This window comes from Piliocolobus tephrosceles, chromosome 13, assembly GCF_002776525.5.
Source record: "Piliocolobus tephrosceles isolate RC106 chromosome 13, ASM277652v3, whole genome shotgun sequence".
NCBI classification, from domain to species: domain Eukaryota; kingdom Metazoa; phylum Chordata; class Mammalia; order Primates; family Cercopithecidae; genus Piliocolobus; species Piliocolobus tephrosceles.
The window spans coordinates 67,507,303-67,534,530 of NC_045446.1; the positions used below are offsets into that span (position 1 = coordinate 67,507,303).

Genomic DNA, 27,228 nt, shown 5'->3' on the forward strand with positions numbered 1-27,228 from the left:
TATAATTTGAGGGATGACCTTAAATCATTTTCAGTTCCAAAACTCAATAGAGGTTCTTTCCCTGTCAAAATATGTATTTCGATATTTTTCTGCTCTAATTTATTTTCTCCCCACTAGTCAACAAAATTTAACTAAAAACCTAACGTGGGAATAAAGTTGACTCAGCAAGGCTCTTCATCATCAGGTAGCCCTGGAGCTCCCCTGATGTATACTATAAACACTAGGTTTATTTGCTTTATAAAACTGTAGAGAAGGGGATTTCATCAACTTCCTCAGTAAAAGATTCTGTCTTCCATAGGTGATAGCTTTGGGCAGTGATATTAACATCTGTCAGAGAGAGAAAGGTCTAGGTTATTACCTGGATTTTTACTTGTTAGCCCTGTGTCCTTGGGCAAGGATCTAAGTTAAGTCTCACATTTTTAATATATAAAATAGGGATAATGACTACAGCTTTCTGCCTACCTCAGAGGGCCATTAAATGGATGAAGTGAGGCAAAGTGAACATAAAACCACTGAAAATGGTAAAGAGCTAGAAAGATGTAAGGAATCAATTACATTATCATTATGTCTAATAATCACAAATCTCTGTTTCAAACAAAAGCCACACATTCCACAATTCATCATCCATCTACCCATCTAGCCATCCATCCATCCATTCACTGTGTGCCAGGCTCCATTCTAGGCTCTGGGGCTACATAAAGAATAAAACAGAAAAAGCCTCTGGTTCTATAACTTACATTCTAGAAGAGAATAGAGTAAAAAACAATCACCAAAGTGTCTGCTCCACATAGGAGCAGAGATTGGTTGAGGGGGTGGGGAGATACTATTTTAGATACCATAGGCATGGGCAAGCCTCTCTAATGAGATGTCATATAACAGTGACCTGAATGAATTAAGGGAGCAAGCCATGGGGCTGAGAAAAGGATATTCCTGGCAGATGGAAGAAGTTAAAGACTCTGAGACAGAAACATGCTTGGTGTGTTCCCACAACCCTTAGGAATTCTACCTATGTGGCTGTAACAAAGTCAGTAAGCGGAAGTAAGGAAAGAAACAAGGTCAGAAAGTTAGTTGGGAACCAGATTACGTAAACTCAGAGAGGCAGTAATAATAACTTTAGAGTTTAGACCTAGAATAAGAAACCACTGGAGGACTGTGAGTAGAACAGTGATGTAATCTATACATTTTTTTCTTTTCAAAGTGTTTTCTTAAGATGTTTCTCACAAATTAGAGAAAAGGTTTTTTTAATCAATGGCAATAAAACACAAATTCCTATTTTATAACAGAATAGTGAAAAGCACCAAAAAAATTTTGTACCTATGACTCTAACAAACTCAAGGGTTCCTCGTTCTCAGTTCTTTTAAAGTATAATCTGATAGAGTACTCAAAGCTTTCAGAAAGAGTACCAAATTTATTACTTCCTGAAATGTTGTATGAATAGCACTTTTATTCCTCATATGTTCAAACATATATACTAATATACCATCTCCACTGCCTTAAATACAGAAATATTCATCACAGGCAAGTTTTCTACTGCAAATAGGCAAAGAATATTAACTATAATCTATAATACTGTCTACTTTTTTGAAAACAAGACACTAGAACCAAAACACTGTAGAACACAAATGTTACTAATTTAAGAACCTACATCTTAACTTCAGATAGCATCAACTGTTCAACAATATTTTAAAGGTGTTTCTATATAAATTCATCTACCAGTTTGGGTTTTCTTTATTACGGAAATGTATGAATAGTACCCTGGATTACATCCTTGCAATCTGGGCATTTGCTTAAAGGTGTATATTCTTAGCATACTACCGGATGACAATAAGGAATAAATACATGGAAACTTCTTTGTCTGTAACTACTTTGTAAGTTCATTCTTCTTGCAACTTCCTCAATTGTTCTTCTAGTGACAGATCTCAAACATCCTCTGTTGGAATATACTTTATGTACTTTTCCACTGATACCAACTTTTAGTTTGCTTTTCCTTCTTTTTTCTTTTTCTTCTTCATTAGAAGTACTAACACAGTATCACTGGCTACTTTATAATTCTCTCCAATTGTTAAGGTTTTATGTTGAACTGTCTGTTTTATCAGGCAGGATAGAATAATACTTAAAAACTGATATTTTGGAATCAACTAGCTTAGGATCAAATCATGCCTTTATCACTTACAAACTATGAGTTCTGGGTAAGATATTAACTCTCAGTTTCCTCAGGTATGAAATACAGCCCGTATTAGTACTTACTTTAGTGTTAGTGTGAGGTTAAATGAGATAAAGCTATGTACAATTCATTTTTAAAATACTCAAATATTAGCTATGATAATGATGTTGGCCAGATGATTAGAAAGTGCTCAGTATAGGATTGCTAAATGAGTATGTCTTATCCAATAGTAGTATAAACTGGAATGAAATATCTAAATGATGGGGCACTCAACAATTGAAAAAGTGGCGATAATGGGAACAGGATTGTGAAGGAAGATACCAAAATGGCAAAGAACTGTACTATTAACTGACTTAAACCATTAGCCTACATTCTACAGTAAAAATTAGTGGGTCTGATGGTTTTTTTCACATCTTATAAAAGTTTGTTTGCTTTATCATATCTTCAACATGATCAAAACCAGCTCTCATTACAGATAGGCCAGTTAAAAAACCACCCTGGGAAGGCTCCAAGGTTCAGCTAAGATGGTCAAGGATAAGACTATATCCTAAGGCAATTTTGGGCGGCTGCTGCCTGATCAAATAGAAGTTTTAAGGTCAAGGAAAAATAGTGAAGAAGAAAATGACTAAGTACTGGAATCAAAACGGAAGGCTCTGGGCAGCTCGGAATGATATAATGCAAACAGATTGAAAACGGCCACTGAAATGTGACAACCCAACCCAGAGAGGAGATGGTAGCCAGTGCATGTTCACCAAGCATTCTGTCCCAGTAGGAAGACTATGCTTACCCTACAACAAGATCAACTTGATACTTTTCCTTGGGATAGGGAGACCAAGGATCGATACCTGACTAAACATAAAATCCTTTCCCCACTCTGTGAGAAGCAGTATGGTAAAATGGAAAACAAACCGTATCAGGATTCAAGAAGTTCTTTCCATTAAACCCTCTGTTCCTTAGCCTCATAACCACTGCTTTCACTTAGGCACCATATTCTCTTACCTTTACCAATCCTTTACAAGTCTTCCTCATTGCTTTTTGGGCACCCAGTCTTGCCTTCTCTAATGCATCTTTTATTATAGCCCAGAATAATATGTCTTTTATCTTTTTAAAAATATTATAAGCAGACTGCCAGATATGGCAGAGAGAGAAGACTGGCAAATCCTCTCCCCAAAAAGCAACTATAAATCTGGACAATATTGACAAAAACCATTTCAGTTCCCTGGAAATCCAACAAAGGTCAACAAAATACTGAGAAGTGTTCATGACTGATAAACTCCTGAACTTTGGGTTAAAAATAGAATCTCTGGCATTCTGGGTAAGGGATGCTCCCATCCATCCCAGCCCCAACTCCAGAAGTGTGGGGGTTCCACCAGGGCAGACCAGGGTATAACTGCATAGTCCAAGAACATTCACTTTCTGCTGGAGATGTGGGCAATGCCCAGGCCCATTGGCACTGTCATTGGCAGTGACTTCCAAAGATGGTAGTGGCAGAGGGCCAACTATTCAGTTCTACTAGCCTGAGGTTACAGTCCTGAGTAGGGCAAACTAATTTCTGCTAAGGCTGTTCACAGGCACAGCAGACACTAGAAAAGCCTCAGGCTAATCACACATGCCTGGCTGTGTGCACGCACATAAAAGATTAAAAAGAGCCCAACAGAAAGTAAAAGCTGGAACAGACCTGAAAAGGGCCTAAACAGTAAATGCACTCCCCTACCTATACACAGATCCATCAGTAGAGGAAAGAAGCCTTACAGAGTTGAAGTTTTTGAGCACCATCTCTGTCAAATCATTGGCTAAAGATTCAGCTAAGCAAACATAGAAGCAATCTCTGGAAAGCCAGGCTGCAACAAAACAAAACAACAAAACCACTACAAAAAAAAAAAAAACAAACACTGAGCAATGAAATCAATGACCACAGATAGAGACTATTTCACAGATTTATCCCTAGTAAGATAATACAAAACCAACAAATAAACAAAAAAGCTAGCAACTTTTTTTGGGGAGGGGGCTATCAGTATCCAGAATTGGTACAGAATATTATCTAAATATTGAATTTTCAACAAGAAATCATAAAACATAGAAAGAAACAGGAAAGTATGCCCTAGGGGGAAAAAAGCAATCCACAGACACTCTCTGAATGTCCCCAAATGTTGGCTTTAGAGAATAAAGATTTCAATTCAGATATAAATACATTCAAAAAACTAAAAGAAACAATGTTTTAAGAGTTAAAAGAATGCATAACAACAATGAATCAAATTCTCAGTAGAAATTACTTCAAATGAACCAAATGGAAATACTGCAGTTGAAGGATAAAATAACAAATGAAAAACTCACCAGAGAGCTAAACAAGGGACTCTATATGGCAAAACAATCAATGAATTTTAAAATGGAGGTCGAGTGCGGTGGCTCACGCCTGTAATCCCAGCACTTTGGGAGGCCAAGGTGGGCGGATCATGAAGTCAGGAGTTTGAGACCAGCCTGGCCAATATGGTGAAACCCTATCTCTACTAAATATAAAAATAAAATTAGCCGGGTACGGTGGCACGTGCCTGTTGTCCCAGTTACTCAGGAGGCTGAGGCAAGAGAATTGCTTGAACTCAGGAGGCAGAGGTTGCAGTGAGCCGAGAAAGTGCCACTGCACTCCAGCCTGGGCGACAGAGTAAGACTCTGTCTCAAACAACAACAACAAAAAAGAAAATGGACCCATAGAAATTATCTAACATAAAGAACTGAGGTAAAAAAAATTAAAGTAAAAAACAGAGCATCAAAGAATTGTGGAACAACATAAAGCACACCAGCATACATATAATAAGAGTCTCTGAGGAAGAAAAAAAAAAAAAAAGCCGAAAAAATATTTAAAGAAAGAATGGATAAAACTTCCTAAATTTGATAAAAGATATTAATTTACAGATCCAAGAACCTCAATAAATCCCAAGTAGGAAAAACACAAAAAGATTCACACCTGGCTGGGCACGGTGGCTCATGCCTGTAATCCCAGCACTTTGGAAGGATGAGGTAGGTGGATCACTTGAGGTCAGGAGTTTGAGACCAGCCTGGCCAATATGGTGAAATCCCATCTCTGCTAAAAATACAAAAATTAACTGGGTGTGGTGGCACGCACCTGAAATTCCAGCTACTTAGAAGGCTGAGGCAAGAGCATTGCCTGAACTCAGGAGGTTGCAGTACACCAAGATCGCACCACTGTACTCCAGCCTGGGCGACAGAGGGAGACTCCATCTCAGTAAAAGAAAAATTAAAAAAAAAAAAAAAAAAAAGACCACCTAAACGCACAGTCAGACTGCCAAAAGCTAAAGCCAACATGAAAATATTTAAAGCAATTAGAGAAAACTGACATCATGTACAAGGCCAATCAGTATGATTAACAGCTGACTGCTGATCATTATATTTTAAAAATCAAAATAAAAACTTCTGATCAGAAACAATGGAGGCCAAAAAGCAGTGGGATGACATATTCAAACAGCTGAAATTTTAAAAAATTGCCAATCAAGAAATCTATACCCAAGAAAACTATCCTTCAAAATGAAGATGAAATGAAAACATTCCAGATTAACAAAGAGAAAGAGAATTTATTGCTATCAGACCTGATTTACAAGAAATACTCTGAGAAGTCCATCAGACTGAAAGGAAGTAATACCAAATAGTAACTCAAATCCACAAGTAATAATGGAGAGCAGAGGAAATGGTAAATATGTAGATTAACATGGAACACTCTAAAAAAATACTTTTTGTTATTTCTTCCATTAACTTCTTTAAAAAACATAATTGTATAAAGCAATTGTTAGGCTTCCAACATATACAGTACATACACGCACATACACACATTCATACACATTCGTGTATATGAATGAATGGCAGTAACAGAACAAAGAAGGGGCAGCGAATGAAGATATATTGGGAATTCAGTTACTATTAATGTCAAGTAGATTGTAATAAATTAAAATGTATAAGACATAAAATAACCACCAAGAAATACAGTTTAAAAAAGAATTTAAATGACACAATGAAAATATTAATATAGTTGGGGAGGGGGGAGGGATAGCATTAGGAGATACAGCTAATGTAAATGACAAGTTAACGGGTGCAGCAAACCAACATGGTTTGTCACATATGTAACAAACCTGCACGTTGTGCACATGTACCCTAGAACATAAAGTACAATAAAAAAAGAAATACGCAAAGTAAAAAAATAAATAAATATTAATACAAAAGAAGGCAGTGAAAGAGGAATAGAAAAAGTCAGAATCCATACAGAAAATAAATAGCAAATGGGTAAACATTAAGTCCAAACCTAACAAAAATTACATTAACATGAATAGTCTAAATACCCCAATCAAAAGGCAGAAATTGTCAGACTGAAAAGAAAAGAAGATTTGACTATATGTTGTCTACAAGCGACACATTAGAGATTCAAATACATGAATAAACTGAAAGCAAAACAGTAGGAAAATATGTACCATGCAAACAGTAACCGTAAGAGCCAAAGTGGCTATATTAACACCAAAAAAAAGACTTTAAGAGAAGTAGTATCATTTGAGACACAGAGACATTTCATGATAAAAAGTCAAAACAACTGATATACCAATTCTATCAATTATAACAATTATAAATATAACAACACAAACATATGTACACCTAACAAAGTAGTTTTGCATAAACCAAGAGATACTGGAATTAAAGTGAGAAAGAGACAATTCTATTATAGTTAGCAATTTTAATTCTAGTTGGAGATTTCACTACTCCACTCTCAATAATTAACTGAACTAGAAGGAAAATAAGCAAGGATAAAGGAACAACACTGACCTAACCAACATATAAAGAACATTTCAACCAATGTCTACAAAGTATATATTCTTTTCAACTACACATGGATCATTCTCCAGGATAGATTATATGCTGGGGCATAAAACACATTTCAATAAATTTAAGAAGACTGAAATCACATAAAATATACTATTTGACCACAGTCGAATTAAATTACAGATCAATAACAGAAAATACATTTTTTCAAAGAAGATATATAAATGGCCAATAAGCACATGAAAAGATGCTCAACATCATTATCCATTAGGAAATCCAAATAAAATCACAATGAGATACCACTTCACACCCACTAAAATGACTATAATAAAATGACAGACAACAACAGGGACAGGCAAAGATATGCAGAAACTGGAACTTTCATAACTGCTGGTGGGAATGTAAAATGGGCCAGCATTGTGGAAATAAGTCTGGCAGTTCCTCGAAAGGTTAAACATAAAGTTAACCACATGCCCCAGCAGTTCCATTCCTTAGGTATATACTCTCAAGAAATGAGACCACACAAGACCTTGTACATGAATGTTCGTAACTGCATTATTCATAATGACCAAAAAGTGGGAACAACCCAAGTAGACATCAATTGATGCAAAGATAAATAAGGCCGGGCACGGTGGCTCACGCCTGTGATCCCAGCACTTCGGGAGGCCAAGGTGGGTGGATCACCTGAGGTCGGGAGTTCGAGACCAGACTGACCAACATGGAGAAACCCAGTCTCTACTACACATACAAAATTAGCCGGGCATGGTAGTGCATGCCTGTAATCCCAGCTACGCAGGAGGCTGAGGCAGGAGAATTGCTTGAACCCGGCAGGCGGAGGTTGCGGTGAGCCAAGATCACACCATTACACTCTAGTCTGGGCAATAAGAGTGAAACTCTGTCTCCAAAAAAAGAAAAAAAAACCGAAAAGATAAATAAAATGTAATGTATCCATACAAGGGAATATGATTTGGACATAACAATAAATGAAATACACCATAGTGATACATGTTACAACATAAAGTTCAGAGCTAAGTAAAAGAAGCAACACACAAAATACTACATGTTGTATGAGTTTATTTATATAAAATGTCTAGAAAGACAAATTTATAAAGACCAAAAGCAGATCAGTGGTTTCCTAGGGTTGAGCATGGGAGTTTGAATAAATGGTAAAAGGGCACCAGGGAACTTTTTCAGGTGATGGTGGCACAATTCTACAAATTTATTAAAAGTATTGAATTGTTTACCACCAATGAGCTTAAAATTCTAGTGAGCTTTTTAGTACCCCAATCATAAATATGAGCAGACCTCTGAATATGCAAGGAAAACCTCTAACATAAAAGTGTGAAACCAAAACAAATGAGGCAAAGGGCCACCTGGAAAAACCAGACTAAACAGGGAAGAAAAAACACCCAAAGAAAGCCTATCATTAACTTCCTTAGAGAGAAGAAAATATATCAATTCTGGAAATAAGAATGCTTAAAATAAAAAAGTGCTTGAAAATGAAACATGAGAACAGAAATGAAAAATTAAATTGACTGAAAGATGAAGTTGAGGAAGTCTCCTAATTCTTCAGAATAAAAACAAACACAAGGAAAATAGAGAAAAATCCTTTAAAAAATGGAGAATCAGTTTAAGAGGTCCAAGATCTAGGGCTGGGCGTGGTGGCTCATGCCTGTAATCCCAGCACTTTGGAACGCCGAGGCAGGCAAATCACAAGGTCAGGAGATCGAGATCATCCTGGCCAACATGGTGAAATCCCGTCTCTACTAATATACAAAAAAAATTAGCCGGGGGGGTGGTGTGCACTTATAGTCCCAGCTACTCGGGAGGCTGAAGCAAGGGAATTGCTTGAACTGGGAGGCGGAGGTTGCAGTGAGCCGAGATCGCGCCACTGCACTCCAGCCTGGTGACAGAGTGAGACTCCATCTCAAAAAAAAAAGATGTCCAAGATCTAAATAATGGAGGTTCCAGGAAGAGAGAACAAAAGAAGCAAGGGGAAGAAATCATCAACAAAATAATTCAAGCAATTTCCTAGAACTGAGGGTAGAGTTTCCAGGCTGAAAGAGTTCACAAAGCTCCCTGCAGTATAAATAGATGTAAATAGGAATACAACTGTGAAATTTCAAAGCAATGGTGACAAAGATGATCCTACAAGCTTTCTGAGTAGGAAAAAAGATTGGTCATATACAGGGAAGGATAAATAAAATGGCTTTGGACTCAGCAGTACTGAAAGCTAGATGACAAAAGCGTAATGTTTTCCAAATTCTGATGAAAAAATATGTGTAATCTGCAATTCTATAAGCAGTTAAAGTATTAATTAAACATGAGGGTAGCATAGAGAACCCCCCCATTTTGAGACCTGAAAGATATTAAATGTTTACTTTCCATTTACTTTCTTAAATCTACAAGAGGATGTGCTCCACCAAATTCAAAAGTAAACAAAAAATAATGTAGACATGGCATAGAGAAAGTAGGAATACCAACAGAAAAATGCAAAGGGATTGCCAAGACAATGGTGAAGGGAGATCGCAGAATGACAACTACTTATTACAAGGCTTTTAGTCCTACTTGACTTTTTAATCAAATACCTGGATAAAAATATTTTTGATTTTTTTTTTTTTTTTTTTTTTTTTGAGATAGGGTCTCGCTCTTTCACCCAGACTGGAGTGCAGTGGCATGATCTCAGCTCACTGCAACCTCTGCCTCCCTGGTTCAAGTGATTCTTTTTCCTCAGCCTCCTGAGTAGGTGGGATTGCAGGCACACACCACCATGCCCAGCTAATTTTTTTGTATTTTTAGTAGAGATGGGGTTTCATCATGTTGGCCAGGCTGGTCTCGAACTCACCTCAGGTGCCCTGCCCACCTTGGCCTCCCAACGTGCTGGGATTATAGGCGTGAGCCACCATGTCTGGCCAATAAAAATATTTTTAAGTGAGTATTCTCAATCACCATCAACCCCAGAGGTAATTATTATTACTATTTGGTGTTTAGCCTTTCAGAAGTAATCTGTGGGTGGTAATCTTTGATCTACACGTGTCCAAACGTATCTTTATATTGACACCTTATAGTTAAAATATTAGTTTGATTAGGTACAGAATTCTTGGTTCTAAACAATTTGCCTCATCCCTCTGAAGATACTACTGTTTTTTCCAGTATTTCTAACGAGATGTCTGATGCTAATGTTCCTTTGGACATGAACTATATTCTCTTTGGAAGCTTTTAAGATTTTTCTCTTTATTCTTGGATCTCTTTTCAATTATCTGACTTGGTCATTAAAAGGCCCTTCATCTGAAGACTCATGCCTTTCTCTAGCTGCGAAATTTTTCTCCTATTATTTATTTTTTCACTCTACTGCCTCTGTTCTCTACTTATGCTTGAATCCCCTTGACCAACCCTCTATTGTCATTTATTCTCAAATTTTTTATCTTTTATATTTTATATCATTAATTCTCTATTCACTTATATGCATTTGTTGTTTAAACCTTATAACTTTCTTCTTTTTTCTTTTTTGAGATGGAGTCTGCTTTGTCACCCAGGTTGGAGGGCAGTGGCATAATCTCAGCTCACTGCAACCTCTGCCTCCAAAGTTCAAGTGATTATCCTGCCTCAGCCTCCCGAGTGGCTGGGATTACAGGCATGTACCACCAACCTAGCTAATTTTTATATTTTTAGTAGAGATGGGGTTTCACCATGCTGACCAGGCTGGTCTCGAACTCCCAACCTCAGGTGATCCACCTGCCTCGGCCTCCCAAAGTGCTGGGATTACAGGTGTGAGCCACCGTGCCCAGCCATAAATTTATTTCTTATGTTTTTAATACTAAGGACACTCTTTCCTCCTCTGGTTGCTCTAATAGCAGGGTGTTTCTGTAGATGCAACAACTATAGATCCTCTCTGAAAATATTAGATTTTTTAAAAAGTTATTTCCTGAATTATCTATTTCCTCTGGGGTTAATTTTCTTTCCTTATCTTGGTCCCTCTCTTTAATGTTGTGTTTCTCTCAAATGTCTGGAGATCGTTGGCTATTCATTCATATTTATAAGTGAACGATAGATTAGTGTAATTAACATTAGTTTTTCTGAAACTGTTTTTCTACTGTCCTCCTCTGAATAGAGGTCTGATACGATCTGTTTGTGAGTTATGGAGAGACGGTTATTGGCAAGTGTTACTTTAGGGTATGTAGGCATGGAAAAGTAGAGATTCCCCTCCTCCCAGGTATCAAAAGTATGACAAATTTACTCTTGGGATGGAAAACTTTAATGTATTTTCCTTCACTGCAGAGCTACTTCTCCTGTTTCCTTTTCTTTGTATCTGTGGTAGAATATTGCAGTTAACTCAAGTTCCTCTCTGTTTCTCTCTCAGGCCCCTATACCCACAGCAAGAGCTTTCCTCAAGTAGGCAGTTTACTTTCTCCAGAAAATTAGCTGATTTTAGCTTAGAATCAAATGCACCCGCTGCCTTTTGTGCACTGTAAGGAGGAGGCTGCCCCTACTGTTTCAAAGGTAGAATTAAATTAATTTACCCTTGAAGATGGCCTATGACTCTTTCCTGCTTCTTGTATATATTCTTTCAGTCCATTTTCTCTGGAGCTACTTTCATTTTCCTAGGCATCTTCTCTTACACATACTTTAAGTTGTGGCTTCTTCTGCTCTGATCAATCTGACCTTTTCTGCTTTCTATCTTCCATGAATTCCTCACAACAGTTGATTTACGTCATGCTTTTGTTTTAGAGCATTGCTTTTAATTTGATTTTTAAGAAATCTTTTCTGAAATTAAGAAATTTGAGATAGCAAGAGAGATGGGCACATGAATTCAGTTTATTATCTTGATCCAATTTCTAAAGAAATCTAAGATGTTAGTTTAGACATCACATATCCAACTACATCAATCTTCTATTTAAAACACTCCCTCAGCTCCAGCATAAAGTCCAAGCTCTCTGGCCTAACATACTGGATCCTTAACCCAACTTTTGTTCATGCTGTCCATCACACAGGAAAGCACTGCCTTTTTCTCTGCCTGGTATCATTACCTGATGCTCACCTAACACTATATTATAAATCCTTGTTTACATGTTCTGATTCATCACAAAAACTGTGAGACCAAGAGCAGAGATCTTACTAGTCCTTGAATTCTCAGCACCCAAAGAACCTATCATGTGGTAAGTATTCATTTTATAAATGAGAATCAGGCATTAAAATGCCATGGAATCTTAGAGTCAGATCTCAGACCAGTGAACCACAGATAACAGAATTTAGAGCTAAAAGGGACTTTAAGATTATGTTTGTTAAACGAACAACGTTTTAAGGCCAAGAACTCTGCAAACCTCCTTGTACTTCAAAGCAGAATAAATCACTCCATCAAATATAACCCCATTGTACATTAATCATGCCTTTCTTGCAGCGCTTCTCTCCCCAGTCTATCATTAATTTTTTTTCTCAAGGATTAAGATAGTGTACATTCATTTTTGTGTCACCTATACTCTGGCATAAAGAAGATACTAACTCAATATTTAGGGTATGAGTGAATACATGAATGCTCAGGAGAGCAGAATTTTGTGCTGGTTTCTACTACTAACTCAGTCAAACGTAGAGAGTGAGTCACTTAATCTTTCTGAGTCTTAATTTCTTAGGCAACAATTGTATTTGATTATTTCACAAGTGGAATCATCTGTGTGAAACCAATATGGAAAATAATGACATGCTACCGTAATACAAAACATTTCTTCCATGTAAAACTAGTAAGGATATATAGAGCACTGAGCTAGTGCTGGACAAATGTGCTGAATTGAGGGAGAACAATGTCCTTGACAGTCTTAGTAGTTTTAATTGTAGATACTAAACCAGTACAAGTTTTTACCAAGCAGGTGTTATCCTCCCTGCCATATGGCATGAACCCCAGGGCTCTTCCTCCTCAATAACAAACAACATAGCTACAGCTTTACTGCAGTCTCCTTTATAAGACCTCAATGACATCTTTTTTTGTTCCTTGTCACAGTGAAAAGAAACCTAAACTGGGATTCAGAAGACCCCAGTTCTAATGTGGTTCTAATTATAAGTCTTCAGGAAACTCTGTTTTTCTGCCTATGAAATGGAGATGACAATACTTTGTACATAGGTAATTGTGAGGCTAATCATGCTTATATAAAGTTTTTAACACAGTGCATCGTAGGCACTCAATATTGATGGCTATCACTCTTCCCATAAAAGCATAAAGACATTTGAGCCACGAAGCACAATTCGGCTTAAAGCCTCTTCTTCAATAATTTACTATTCAAAGATCCTGTATTTGCAAATTCTTTCCCATCTTTTAATTACATCTCTTCCATTTGATGAAAGGCAGCACGAAGCGGGGGAGAGCAGTATAGGCTGGGAATCAGATGCCTATTGCCATTAACTCTTTTCCATTTCAGTTTTATCATCTATAAGGATAATAACTTACCTCAGTAAGCTCCTGTGAGGATTCAGAGAGTCGGTAAGAAAGGATCCAACAGGTTGCAAGGCACTGAACATGTGAATATTGTTTTTTATAATCAATAAGTGTAAAAATGACTCAGAATAAACCAGTACCCACGGTGGAAGCATGGTTCAAAGTATTTTGATGGTGACTTGGTATTGTGTTAGAACTTAACCACTCTCCTGCTTAAGTTCTTTAAGCTTCTCATCACCTTTAAGATAAGTCAAACTCCTACATGATTTGTCCCGCTTACCACTACCACTCCTCCTCATCGCCCACCTCTACTTCCTTCACAATTCACATTCTAGTCATAACAAACCACTTCGCAGTTCCCTGTGCAAGTATACCTCATGAACTTCCTTGCCCACACACATGCTATTCTCTTTCTGTGTGGAATATCTGCATTTCCCCTTAATCTTTGCTCTAGATAACTAACTCAGTCAACTCAGACTTTACCATCAGGAAGCTTTCTCTGACACATCCAACCTTTCATTCAGTAAATGTTTACCAAATGCCAAGACTTGCCAGATGCAAACGATAAAACAATTAACAAGTCAGAAACAGCCCCTGGCTTCATGAAGGTTAGCATGCTGCACTATAATTGTCTGTCTGTGCCTTCAAGCACAAACGGGAATCATGAAGAATTGGCTGCTCGAGACTGGGAGGTTCTTAGGTATTGGGACATGTCTGACCATCTCTGTAATGTCACTTATTCACACCGGACTTGGCATAGTATAAACTAGGGCTTTTGCAAATGTTTAGTAAATCAATATGGTATAACCACCTATGTACAAGAGACATCAGATGTAAAAAATAAATAGCAACCAGGTGTGGTGGCTCACACCTGTAATCCTAACACTTTGGGAGGTCGAGGCAAGAGGATCACTTGAAGCCAGGAGTTTGAGAACACAAAATGAGAATCCCATCTCTACCAAAACTTTTTAAAAATTAGCTAAGTGGGCCGGGCGCGGTGGCTCAAGCCTGTAATCCCAGCACTTTGGGAGGCTGAGACGGGCGGATCACAAGGTCAGGAGATCGAGACCATCCTGGCTAACATGGTGAAACCCCGTCTCTACTAAAAAATACAAAAATCTAGCCAGGCGAGGTGGCGGGCGCCTGTAGTCCCAGCTACTCCGGAGGCTGAGGCAGGAGAATGGCGGGAGCCCGGGAGGCAGAGCTTGCAGTGAGCTGAGATCCGGCCACTGTACTCCAGCCCCAGCAACAGAGCGAGACTCCATCTCAAAAAAAAAAAAAAAAATTAGCTGAGTGTGGTAGCTTATGCCTATAGTCCCAGCTATTCAGAGGGCTGAGGCAGGAGCATCACTTGAGCCCAGGAGTTTGAGTTTACACTGAGCTATGATCACACCATTGCACTCCCGCCTGGACAATGGAGCAAAACCTCATCTCTTAAAAAAAAAAAAAAAAAAAAAGGTAGTATTCTCTTACATGCATCGCATTTTATTATTTATAGGACCCTTTCAAATACATCAACATCGCATTTTATCCTTGTAATTGCCCTGGGAAACAGAATTTGTAAGTTGAGAGAGACACAGAGATCCTCTAGTTTAATCCCCAGCCAATTCTTCATGATTTCTGTAACATCCATTCAAGTGTCAAAGCATTCATTACAACTTCAGAGGACAGAATGAATGACTTTAAATGAATAAAATCTGTTCCCTTCAACAATTAGTACTAATCTTGGTTTTGCAGACTCCATAGACCAAAGAGGAAATTTTCTTCTAAATGTAGGTATCTGAAGACACGTCCAGGTAAGGGCAGAGTATATCAAACTCATTTTATTGATGAAGAAATTGAAGCTCAAAGAGGCAAACTGACTTTCCCAAGGTTCAAAGCTACAAATCTAAAAACTGAGCCTAAAGACATATCTTCTGGTTCCAGAATTTCTAGAACATTTTACAACTATTATGAATCCATAAAAATTAAAAATAAAAAAATTATCACAAAGAAAGAATTTCTAGGACATTAAAGCTGAAAGGGACACCCACCCCTATTTATTATTTCTAATTTCTTTATTGGATAGATAGGAATTCTGAGGCCAAGGGTGCAGGAGTGACTAATACCAGTGCCTCCCAGCTCAGGCTCTGCCTCTGCCACACCGTCTTGATCCTTACCTCCACGTCTGCCCACATCAACATAGAGTAAATACTTACCAAGGCGTTAGAAGAATTATAATCCTCAGCTGACTTATCTGCACAGGAAGAAAGGCAAGGGACTTAGTCAATAAACAATTACAGTTAATTCTTTCTTGACAGCAAAAGAAGTCTATCTGGTCAAGCACATGCCAGATTCAGAGAGTAGTAATAGTATGACTGGTACTACAGGCTAGGTATCATGCTAAATGCATTATATATATCACCTTCTTTAATCCTCATTATGGCTCTGGGTACTGTTATTATATCTACTTTTATTGATTTGGAAACAAGTTCAGAGATGTTAAGTACAGTTGTGTGTGGCTTAGCAATAGGGTATGTTCTGTGAAATGTGTCATCAAGTAATTCTGTCATTATGGGAACATCATAGAGTGTACTTACACAAACCTAGATGGTATAGCCTGCCACATACCTGGGCTATATTGTATAGCCTGTTGCTTTCTAGGCTACAAACCTGTACAGCATGTTACTGCAGGCAACTGTAACACAATGGTAAGCATTTGTATATCTAAACATAGAAAAGGTACAATAAAAATATAGTTCAAAAGGTAAATAAAAGGATATATCTACATAAGCACTTACCATAAATAGAGCCTGCAGGACTGGAAGTTGCTCTGGGTGAGTCACTGAGTGAGTGATGAGTAAATGTGAAGGCCTAAGTAGGACATTACCAGTATACACTTAGGCTACGCTAAATTTATTTTAAACTTAAGTAATCACTAGGTGATAAGAATTTTTCAACTCCCTTATAATATTATCAGACCACCATTGTATATGCGGTCTGTTGTAGTGGCACATGACTGTTATCTGTCCAGGGTACACACAGGTTAAAGAGAGGAATTAGATTTGAATTCTGGTCTCATTCTAAATACTATGCTAGAACTGTATCCACATCATCAGCTATATCACTGTCAGGCTTAAATAGCTAAGAAAATCTGCGTTCTAAAAGAAAAGGAAAGAATCCATAGCACCACCCCTGAGTCATCCATGCCAAATCATGGCCAGTCTCCAGCTTCAGCTTTCATAAAGGATCCTTCTATATCCATATCTACTGCCCACAGGGACAAAAGGACTAAGGTTGAGGAAAAGACAGGTATAAATCCTGTCAAGTCTAATTAAAGGTAGGGTCTTGTTTTCCAAGAATAGAATCAAGCTCCCTCAATGAAGCAATTACCATGTTTCATTGATTCTGAGAGGTACATTTTTCACATTAAAGTCTCTGAAACAGAGGTGTGCCCTACCATCAAAAGCATGTTATGGTTTAATTGGCAGCTTTATTTTCCTTGATTGGTATGGAAATAACTGTGCATCTTATAATCAGTGGTATCTTAGACTTCTTAAAATATGAGAGACCCAATGGAGATCTTAGCAAGAAATAAGTTTAAAGACCAGGTAATGTCTTCAGTTTTGTTCTTTAATTCCCATGGGTCCAAGAAAAACTGACTTTGCCAATTCACCACTAATGGAATTGAGGAGGAGAAATATTCTACCAAATCCAATATATTTCTCACCAAGAACCAAGCCCAGAGAATGTACAATCCCAATTCCATCATATAAAAAGTGCTAGATACAGCTTCTTTGACCCTACAGCAAATCATGAACCCACACAGCAGGAAATAAGGCAAGCTCTGACAACATGTTCTTATAACAAATCCAGAATAGCTAGCAGTATTCTGGAGAAATAAATTCAGGATATACTTTAAGCATAATTCATTTGTTTTTTCTCGTCCAGAAGACTATCAACTTTGGCAGAATACAACACTATGCCTTCACTGCACTACCCCCAACTTTATGTACTGCTAGTATTTTTGAAGATTGGGTATTTTGGTAATAAGTATACTTGTTATATCATATAAAAAATAAGTAAACACTCCTTTTAAAGGTGATGAACTATATATCAAAATCAAATTCCAAAGCACAGAATGACGGAACAGAAAGTACTTCCAGCACTTTCATTTACAGATGAGTAGAATGAGGTTCAGAAAAGGAAAAAGATTGGTTCAAGGTCACATAAGTCATTGGCAAAATAGGGCTAAGACCCAGCTGCGTTGTCAATCTCATCTACTTTTTCCCTATTAGATTAGCTATTAACTGGTATAAAAAATTAAGTGTTGCCGGGTGCAGTGGCTCACGCATGTAATCCTAGCACTTTGGGAGGCCAAGGTGGGTGGATCACAAGGTCAGGAGTTCGAGACCAGCCTTGCCAATATGGTGAAACCCTGTCTCTACTAAAAATATAAAAATTAACCGGGCATAGTGGTGTGCGCCTATAGTCCCAGCTACTTGGGAGGCTGAGGCAGAAGAATTGCTCGAACCCAGGAGGTGGGGGTTGCAGTGAGCCAAGATCGCGCCACTGCACTCCAGCCCGGGTAACAGAGCGAGACTCCGTCTCAAAAAAAAAAAAAAAAAAAAAAAATGAAGTGTTGAAAAAACAGAAACACTTGACAAAAAAAAATTAGCATGGAGGATTGTGTTTGGGTTATAGGCAGCAAAGGAGGTAAAGGCCCAAGTCAAAATACATTTCCATCATGTATCAGCTGACTCACTTGAGGTATGTCATTTAACTTCTCTGAGTCTAATTAATTTCTTTGCGTATATAAAAGGAGGATAATAGTCCTTGCCCTGCCAATCTCCTAAGGCCATCATAAGAATCACATGAGGGAGCCAGGCTCAGTGGCTCATGCCAGTAATCCCAGCACTGTGGGAAGCTGAGGCGGGCAAATCACTTGAGGTCAGGAGTTCAAGACCAGCCTGGCCAACATGATGACCCATCTCTACTAAAAACACAAAAATTAGCTGGGTGTGGTGGCACACGCCCACAGTCCCAGTTACTCAGGAGGCTGAGGAAGGAGAATCACTTGAGCCCAGGAGCACAGGCTGCAGTGAGCCGAGATCGCACCACAGGACTCCAGCCTGGGTAACAGAGCAAGACTCTGTCTCAAAAAAAAGAAAAAAAAAAATCACGTGAGGTAATTCACATGTGAGCATATACAAATTGAGGTAGTATTATCATAACTAATAGTATGAGAGGATGGCAAATAGGGAAAGGAGAGATATGACACTTAAAAAAACCTGTGCCAAATACGCAATTTTTCCTAGAGTTGGCCCTTAGTCTTCAACTTACAGAAAATTAAAATTCTGGCATACATATATATATACATGTGCACAAATTTGTACATACAAAAGTAGATGTACACACATGTATCTGTACATACACACTCAATATTATTCATATATGCATGCACGAATGAACATACACATAATTACCTGAATGTGTATATTTATACATATGTTCGTTCATGAATACCTGAGTGAACTTTATCTTTGTTCATGAATACTTAAGTGGGCTTTAATTCCAAATATATGCAAACCCATAGGGCTATGCCTCTGTTTACATACACACTTACATGCCACTAGCACATATCTACATACATACATGCAGGAAAGATCCTTCCCAAGACTTAGCCACTGAGGTTTTCAAAGACAGTCTCTAACCTGATGTTTCCATGACAAGTTCCTTTAACATAAACTCTAATTTCCTGACTAGAAAACTTTCCCACTCAGTAGCCCTCCACCCCAATTCCTCCTTGAAATGACTCAGTCCCTCAATGGAAGAAGTGAGACAGACTCAGTGGGGCCAGACGAGAGGAAGGAAATACTGCTGGGCACATGCATAGCCCTCTCCTGGGCACCACCATGGCAGCATGAGTGAAGCTGCAGCCTGTCATCTCCACCATCTGTGCCCTTGAAACAAGCCAGATACTGGCTGGGGAAAGCATCCTTCAAATTCCCTAGTTCATCCTGGTTCTCACCTTCCCAACAATACTGCCATTTGAAGGAGGCAACATGAGTAAAGAGCCTGGAAATTAAAAGATTAGCCCACTATTAATTTAACATATTAGAAAGGCCTTCTTTGGCTCTCACACCTGCAAAACAAGGGAAAGCTGGTCCTCTGTGGAAGGAGAGCCTCCAAATAACATTATTAGGGGCAAGCAGTAAATTCAAAAGGTGATGGTATAGGAATTAGGAGACCTGGGTTCTAATCCCAATTCTGCTATTAAAAACACTCTGAAAAATATAGTCCCTTCTACCGAGGGTACAACTAAAGAAATTTATTATTTAATGGCCTGTTTTTCATTTAACTAATACAAATTAGTTCCCTGAGGAAGACATACATTAGTGTTATTAAATAACTAATAATAATATTAACAATAATGATGATAATGATAGCTACATTTCTATGGTGATGTTTTACAACTTATAAAGAACTTTCACATCTGTCAGCTCACTTATTTCTCACTATAACCTCTTTTTTTTTGAGACAGGGTCTCAATCTGTTGCCCAGGCTAGAGTGCAGTGGCGTGATCCTTGCTCACTGCAACCTCCACCTCCCAGGCTCAAGTGATCCCTTCACCTCAGCTTCCCAAGTAGCTGGGACCACAGGGATGCACCACCACACCTGGCTAATTTTTGTATTTTTTGTAGAGACAGGGTTTTGCCATGTTGCCCAGGCTGGTCTCGAACTTCTGACCTCAAGCGATCCTCTTGCCTCGCGATCCTCTTGCCTCCCAAAGTGTTGGGATTATAGGCGTGAGGCACTGTGTCCAATCATTTCTCACTACAGCCGTTTGAGATAGGAATTATTCCCATTTTGAGGTGCAAAGAAATGAAGCGACTGTTAGAATCTAGTAAGGGTCAGAATCTAGACCTTCTAGCACAAAATCTGTGTTCTCTCTATATAATACCATACTATTTTTAAAAAAACATGTGCAGTGTCAGAGTGAAGACTCAAGTTTGATGCAAAGTCCATCATCTTGGCTGTCAAATTCCAAAATTCCACATTAAAGTGCCAGTTCCACTCTTTCAACTACTTTGTTCTCTCATCCCAGACCAATAGGCATGTGAGTTTTCCCATCCAGATTAAAACCATCTCTTGCTGAGACTGCCCTGGACACAGTTTTCATACCTGTAAAGCTCATGTATTTCTGGCTGTTGGATGTCTTCTTTGAGTTGTAAAACTCCAACACATCCAGAACAGCCTGCGGGTTTTTCTTCTGCTCCGACTTAGTGATATTTGATGTCTGAAGTAAGCGGGCCCACTGCTCTGGCATTCCCTATAAGAGAGACATGCAAGACTAACAGGAAGGCACAGTCACAGCGAACCCTGAAAGAACATCAGAGCTAACTCTGACACTTGCTAGCAGCAAAATATGCATTTGTTAGTCATTCCTTTCTCTCTATACCCTCAGAGTTTACATAAGCCTATTTTATAATATCTTTCTCATTGTATTAGTCATTTCTTAAGATGTCTGCTCCTTCACCAGGCTATACCTCCAGGATGGTAGGATAGGATGTTGTTTCTACATGATCAGTGCCCCACACAGAGCCTGCTACCAAGCCTACCACTTAACAGAGGTTTATTATTTAAGGAATGGAGATAGAAAGGCTTCTCTGGATACAATTTTAGCGATGCAAGTGTCCCACTGATGAATGTGAGAAAATTGTAATCAGGGTCTCAGGCAAAGATAGAAGCACCAGGAAGATGAGAAAGGGTTAAATCTAACAGTGCACAGCCAGAGCTCTAAAAGACTAAAGACCTTTCTGTGACCCAGGACTTACCGTAAACTCCCCTGTGACAGCATCAAAACCAACATGAATTGTGTGTTCAAAATCTGAAGGGAGAGAAATCTCTGGCCGCTCTTTCTCTTTCTTTTTATTTGCTGCAAGAGAAACAGGGAAAAGGAAATAAAAAATAGGAACATTATTGTTTTTAGGCTTATTTTAGCTCTTTATTGCGCTGTAGTCTCCTTGAGAGGGCAAAGTCTATCTATTAATATTTCACATGTGTTGAAGACCCCAATTACGGACCTGGATTGGAGCAGATACTCAATGCATGTTTAAAGACTTAATTTCTTGTTGAACTAAAGTAAGATGGTGGCTCATGCCTGTAATCCCAGCCCTTTGGGAGGCCAAGGCAGGCAGATCGCTTGAGTCCAGGAGTTCAAGAGCAGCCTAGGCAACATGGCAAAACCCTGTCTCTACAAAAAAATACAAAAATTAGCTGGACACGGTGGTGCACGCCTGTAGTGGCAGCTACTTGTGAAGCTGAGGCAAGAGGATCATTTGAGCCCACGATGTAGAGGTTGCAGTGAGCCAAGATCATGCCATTGCATTCTAGCCTGGGTGACAGAGTGAGGCCCTGTCTCAAAATAAAATAAAATAAAATAAAAGGAGAGGCAAAAAGAATGTGTGTCAGAGTTAACAGTCCTGGTTTTACCAGTAACTACCCAGTTGATATAGGGTAAGTCTTCTTTTTTGTGAAGCCCTCCTTGATCTCTAGGCTGTGTGGTTCTTTACCCTCTCTGTTCCTATAGCACCCAATATATGTAACAGTAATTGACTACTATAAGTGTTTATCTTCCATACCAGACTGAATTCTAAGTGCAGGGGCCATGTCAAATTAATCACAGCTTCCCAGAGGCTAGCACGCACCTGGCACAAAGTAGGTGCTCAGACAGTAAGTGAAGAAAGGAAAAAATGACCAGACATTTACCTCAACTGGGCAAGGAATTTAAGGAATCTGCCTAAGACACAAAAATTCTCTCCAGGGCAGGAATAAATGTTCCTTTCAGCAGCTCTGGCCTGACTTTCACAACACTTGTTCCCCAGCACCTGTGAACCTTATTTTAAAATCCTGTTGTCTGGGAGCTCAATACACTAACCAAAAGAAATTCTGACCTCCACAGACCCAGCATAATCCTGATAAAAGGTAGCAAAATGAGAAGGAAAACACAAAAAGGTCTACAGTTCAAGCCAGTTTCACCTCTACCTTACCATAATGCGCGCGCGCGCATGTATGTGTGTGTAGAGAGAGAGACCAGGATCTCTGCTCTCTCATCTAAACAAGGGCAAGTATGAGCTAGATGATCTTAAGGGTCCCTCAAGCATCTACATTCTGTGAGTCTATGAAAACAAGACGCTATGCCTTCTCAAAGCTCTGCAGTTAAGATTCCTTCCTGAGACAACATTCCATAGTTTTAAATAGGTATTTCATACATATCATGTAATATAATCACCACAATCCTGAGGCAAGTTTTACTTGCAGATTAGAAAATTTGGGAACAGACTTGCCTACAATCATTAAGTAATTAAAATCCAAAAAGTCTGGCATCAAAGCCAAGGTTCTTTACATTCTATTTTACCTTCCCTAAAACATTTCAAGTTGAATCAAGAAAACATACTTCAGTGTAATAAGAAGAAATGACATTAAGAACTTGCTATATATACAAAAATGATGTCAATATAGTATTTTTCTTCATTCTTACAATCCTACGAGATAGATATTACTACCATCATTCTTACAATCCTATGAGATAAATACTACTACTGTCATTTTACAGACGAGGAAACTGAATAATTTACTCATACAGCTACTGAGAGCTGGGATTTGAACCCAGGTCTGATTCCAAAGGTTCATTCTTCAGTATCTTAATGAGAACCATTTGCCTACATGCCAAGTGCTAGGGTTTAAGCTATTTATGTACTTGGCAATTTCCCTCTCAGAAGCAGCTGCTTTGAGAAAGGGAAGGCGAAGGGGTATACCAGGGCCCCAAGTCAAGCAGTCCTTTATGACATAAGTCCATCTGTCTTTCTCATAGCCAGAATGCACTGGAACATGTGGCAGGGCTTTGGAACTACTTTCTGTTTCTAAATTCCCTCTGATCTAGTCACTTAGGGAAGTACAATTATATTTGTGTTTTATTTCAATTTTTATTTTGTATATATATGCATGTTTATACATTATTTCTATTACATATAATTGATATACTATATAATACATCACAGGCATGAACTGTCAAATGCAGAAGAAACTTTGGTAAAGGAGGCCCAAAAAGAAAGTTAGCTCAAAGCATGAGTAGTTTACAGAAAAGAGTTCCAGGGAAATGGAATCATTTAATACATGAACATACAGGGTAATGCTAAAGTCAGCACTGCTGCTACTGAGCACTCTTTACCCCGCAACCTTTGAATATACCTAACACTTTCCCACCTCCAAGTTTTTGCTCGCTTTTTCTTCTCCTTGTTTGGAATGCTCTCTTCTCCTTCTCCCTATCTCAGCCTTCTTTTAAAGACTGGCTCAGGTCCCACTTTTTCCAGGAAGGATTTCCTGACCTTTCTTCTTCCTGTTAATTCCCAAGACACTGAGTCTGCTACACCACCAAGCATCTAGTCATTTCCTGTCTTATATGATTCCTTGCCAGTTTAAAAATCCAAAATGTAAGCTTCTTGAGGACCAAAATTACCACTCCAATTACAATCACTATACTTCTGAATTTCAGTCCAGCACATGGCTTACTGGATTGAAGAACACTCTAGAAAATACTAGGGAATGGCCAGGTGCGGTGGCTCACGCCTGTAATCCCAGCACTTTGGGAGGCTGAGGCAGGCAGATCACTTGAGATCAGGAGTTCAAGACCAGCCTGGCCAACATGACGAAACTCCATCTCTACTAAAAATACAAAAATTAGCTGGGCGTGGTGGCACGTGCCTATAATCCTAGCTACTCAGGAGGGTAAAGCGCGAGAATAGCTTGAACCGGGAGGCAGAGGTTGAAGTGAGCTGAAATTGTGCCAATGCACTCCAGCCTGGGTGACAGAGTGAGACTGAGTATCAAAAAATAAATAAAGAAAGTATTAGGGAGTGATTCTAGAGACCATGTAATCCCATCCCCTGAGGAAAGAGGCCCAGGGAAGTTAGCTGACTTGTCCTGATTCACAGAGCACATGACTGTAAGTCCACCTGATCAAGTCTTTCACTCTTTATTATACCCCGATCCCTACTGAGATTTGACTGGAATCAACTACTAACTGAAATAACAGTTTAACATAGTGGAGTACAAAAATAGCAATGACTTGACTGAAGTGGGAGACGAGAGAAGTAAAAGGAATGGGGAAATCTAGGGGGCAGGATTTAGCTTGGGTACTGTGTAATTTTTTTTTTTTTTTTTCAGACTTGTTGCCCAGGCTGGATGGAGTGCAATGGCATGATCTCGGCTCACTGTAACCTCCACCTCCCCAGTTCAAGCAATTTCTCCCTGCCTCAGCCTCTCAAGTAGCTGAGATTACAGGCACCCACCACCACACCTGGCTACTTGTTGTATTTTTAGTAGAGACAGGGTTTCACCATGTTTACCAGTCTCGAACTTCTGACCTCGGGTGATCCACCCACCTTGGCCTCCCAAAGTGCCGGTATTACAGGCATGAGCCACCGTGCCTGGCCTGGTACTGTGTAACATTTAGACTGAGTATTCACCAGTTGGGGATCACCAGCAGAAAACAGGATTCAAGAGGCAGGAATACAGAAGAGAAATGGAGAAGTCATACAGTCCTAGAGCCATCTGGAACCCAATTAATCCCTTCTGGGAAGTAACAATCATCCCCTTCACCTGTGTACAGCCCTTCACCAAGTTCTGCCAGTCATTGTCTCACTGGCTCATCACCACAAACCCAGGAGCTAAACAGCTGAAGTCAAGGAATTAAAAGAAATTTCTGTTAGTGGAAAGAATCTCAGAGGAAGGATTCAGTATTATGTTTGCCAGTAACTCACTGGGTGACCCTGGAAAAGTCTGAGTTTCAAGCCTTCAATCTGCAAAATAGGACAATGGTGCATGCTCTGTGTGCAGATGAAGGTAAGTAATAAACCACCTTTCTGGAGAAGATAATACCTGAAAGAAGTCATAAAGGATGAACAGGGGTTAGCCAGACTGAGATGGGAAAGGGCATTTCCAAAAGAAACAGAATAAGCAGAGGCCAAGAGAAGTAAATAGTGTGATCTTCCTTCCTTCTTTCCACCTGTTCAGCAAGTCAACCAAATTTCATAAACTCTTACCAGATTCACAAAGCACATGATTGCAGGCAGGAAGGCACTATGAGCTTCAGACTGAGGGAAGACACAATGGAGAAAATAAAGCAAACCCAGGATCCTGATGGTCCCATATCCCAGGGTTATAGTATCCCTGGGACTACTGCTGCGGTAGCAAATTTTTTATGATGACTAGAAGTATGTCTGCAGGAATCTGGTGAAAACTCATGTCTACACAAAAACTTGTATGTGAATGTTCATAGCAGCTTATTCATAACAGTCAAAAAGTGAAGGCAACACAAATGTCTCTCAAGTGATGAATAGATAAAATGTAGTACATCCATATACTATTATTCAGCCATAAAGAGAAATGAAGTCCCGATCCATGCTACAACATGGATGAACCTTGAAAACATTATGCTAAGTGAAAGAAGCCAGTTACAAAGGGCCATATACTGTGTAATTCCATTTATATGAAATGTCCAGAATAGGCAAATCCATAGAGAGTACATTAGTGGTTGCCAGGGGAGAAGGGAGAAATGAGGAATGACTGCAATAAGTATGGGGTTTTTTTTCTGGAGTGATGAAAATGTATTGAAGTGAGTTGTAATGGTTGTACGATCTTATGAATATACCAAAAACCACAGAATTGTACATTTTAAGATGGTGACTTGTATGGCATGCGAGTTATATCTCAATTTTTAAAAAAAAAGTGAATGTAATTTACTACATTAAGAAAATAAAGAAGAAAATCTATATAATCAATTCAATTAATGCAGAAAAAGCATTTGCTGAAATGTGATATCAATCGTGATTAGAAACTCTTAGCAAACTAGGATGATAAGGGAATTTACTTAATCTTATAGAAGGTAATTACCAAAAACTCTGGAAAAAATATCATACTTAATTCTAAAATGCTGAAAGCTTTTCCTGAGATTAAAAACAAGAGAAGGGTATTCCTCATCACCACTTCTATTCATCATAGTACTGAAGGTATTAACCAGTGCAATTAGGCAAGAAAAAGAAGTAAAAGGAGGATTACAAAGAAAGAAAAAAAAAAACTATTACAATATACAAATAATGTGCTCATGTACATGAATACAGAAAACTCAATAGAAAAATCATGTCTCTGAGTAGCTAAATATTTCAAAATAGAACCACAAAACATTAGAAAGGAAATAACTAATAAATTTGGCCATATTAAAATTCTATCTCACATCATACCAAGCATCTGTCTAAGATTACAGGGGAATTTACTTAATCTAATAAAAGCTAAAAGCACAGTAGAAGATATTTGTAACATATATAACTGACAGAAGACTTATATCTAAATAAGGATTCCTACAACTATGTTAAGAATTCTTGGCTGGGCGCAGTGGTCCATGCCTGTAATCCCAGCACTTTGGGCGGCCGTGGCGGGCGAATCACCTGAGGACAGGAGTTCAAGACCAGCCTGGCCAACAAGGTAAAACCCCGCATCTACTAAAAAATACAGAAATTAGCCAGGTGTGGTGGCAGGTGCCTGTAATCCCAGCTACTTGAGAGGCTGAGGCAGGGAGAATTGCTTGAACCCAGGAGGCGGAGGTTCCAGTGAGCTGAGACCCCATCACCACACTCTAGCCTGGGTGACAGGGTGACAGAGTGAGACTCTGTCTCAAAAAAAAAAAAGAATTCTTTAAGTTACAGAAAATATATGTGCTTTGTAAACTAAAGAACTTTACAAACATAAGTTGTCATTAATATAAAAAACTGTTAGGTTTCTC

At 38.8% G+C, this 27,228-nt stretch overlaps 1 protein-coding gene across 8 annotated transcripts in view; it reads right to left on the reverse strand.

Annotated features, from left to right (window-relative positions):
- The window catches only part of PAK1 (p21 (RAC1) activated kinase 1), a 149,101-nt gene that overhangs the window by 33,163 nt on the left and 88,710 nt on the right, over positions 1 to 27,228 (reverse strand). For 4 of the 8 annotated variants that reach the window (XM_023209336.2, XM_023209334.2, XM_023209335.2 and 1 more), the window contains exons 3-6: positions 21,224 to 21,324; positions 20,571 to 20,718; positions 15,605 to 15,642; positions 13,419 to 13,481 (exon numbers count right to left, since the gene is read on the reverse strand). In XM_023209336.2, coding sequence (XP_023065104.1) covers positions 13,419 to 13,481; positions 15,605 to 15,642; positions 20,571 to 20,718; positions 21,224 to 21,324 — 350 coding nt within the window. The remainder of the gene's footprint in view (positions 1 to 13,418; positions 13,482 to 15,604; positions 15,643 to 20,570; positions 20,719 to 21,223; positions 21,325 to 27,228) is intronic. The other 4 variants (XM_031936672.1, XM_023209338.3, XM_023209337.3 and 1 more) reach the window with 1 other exon arrangement.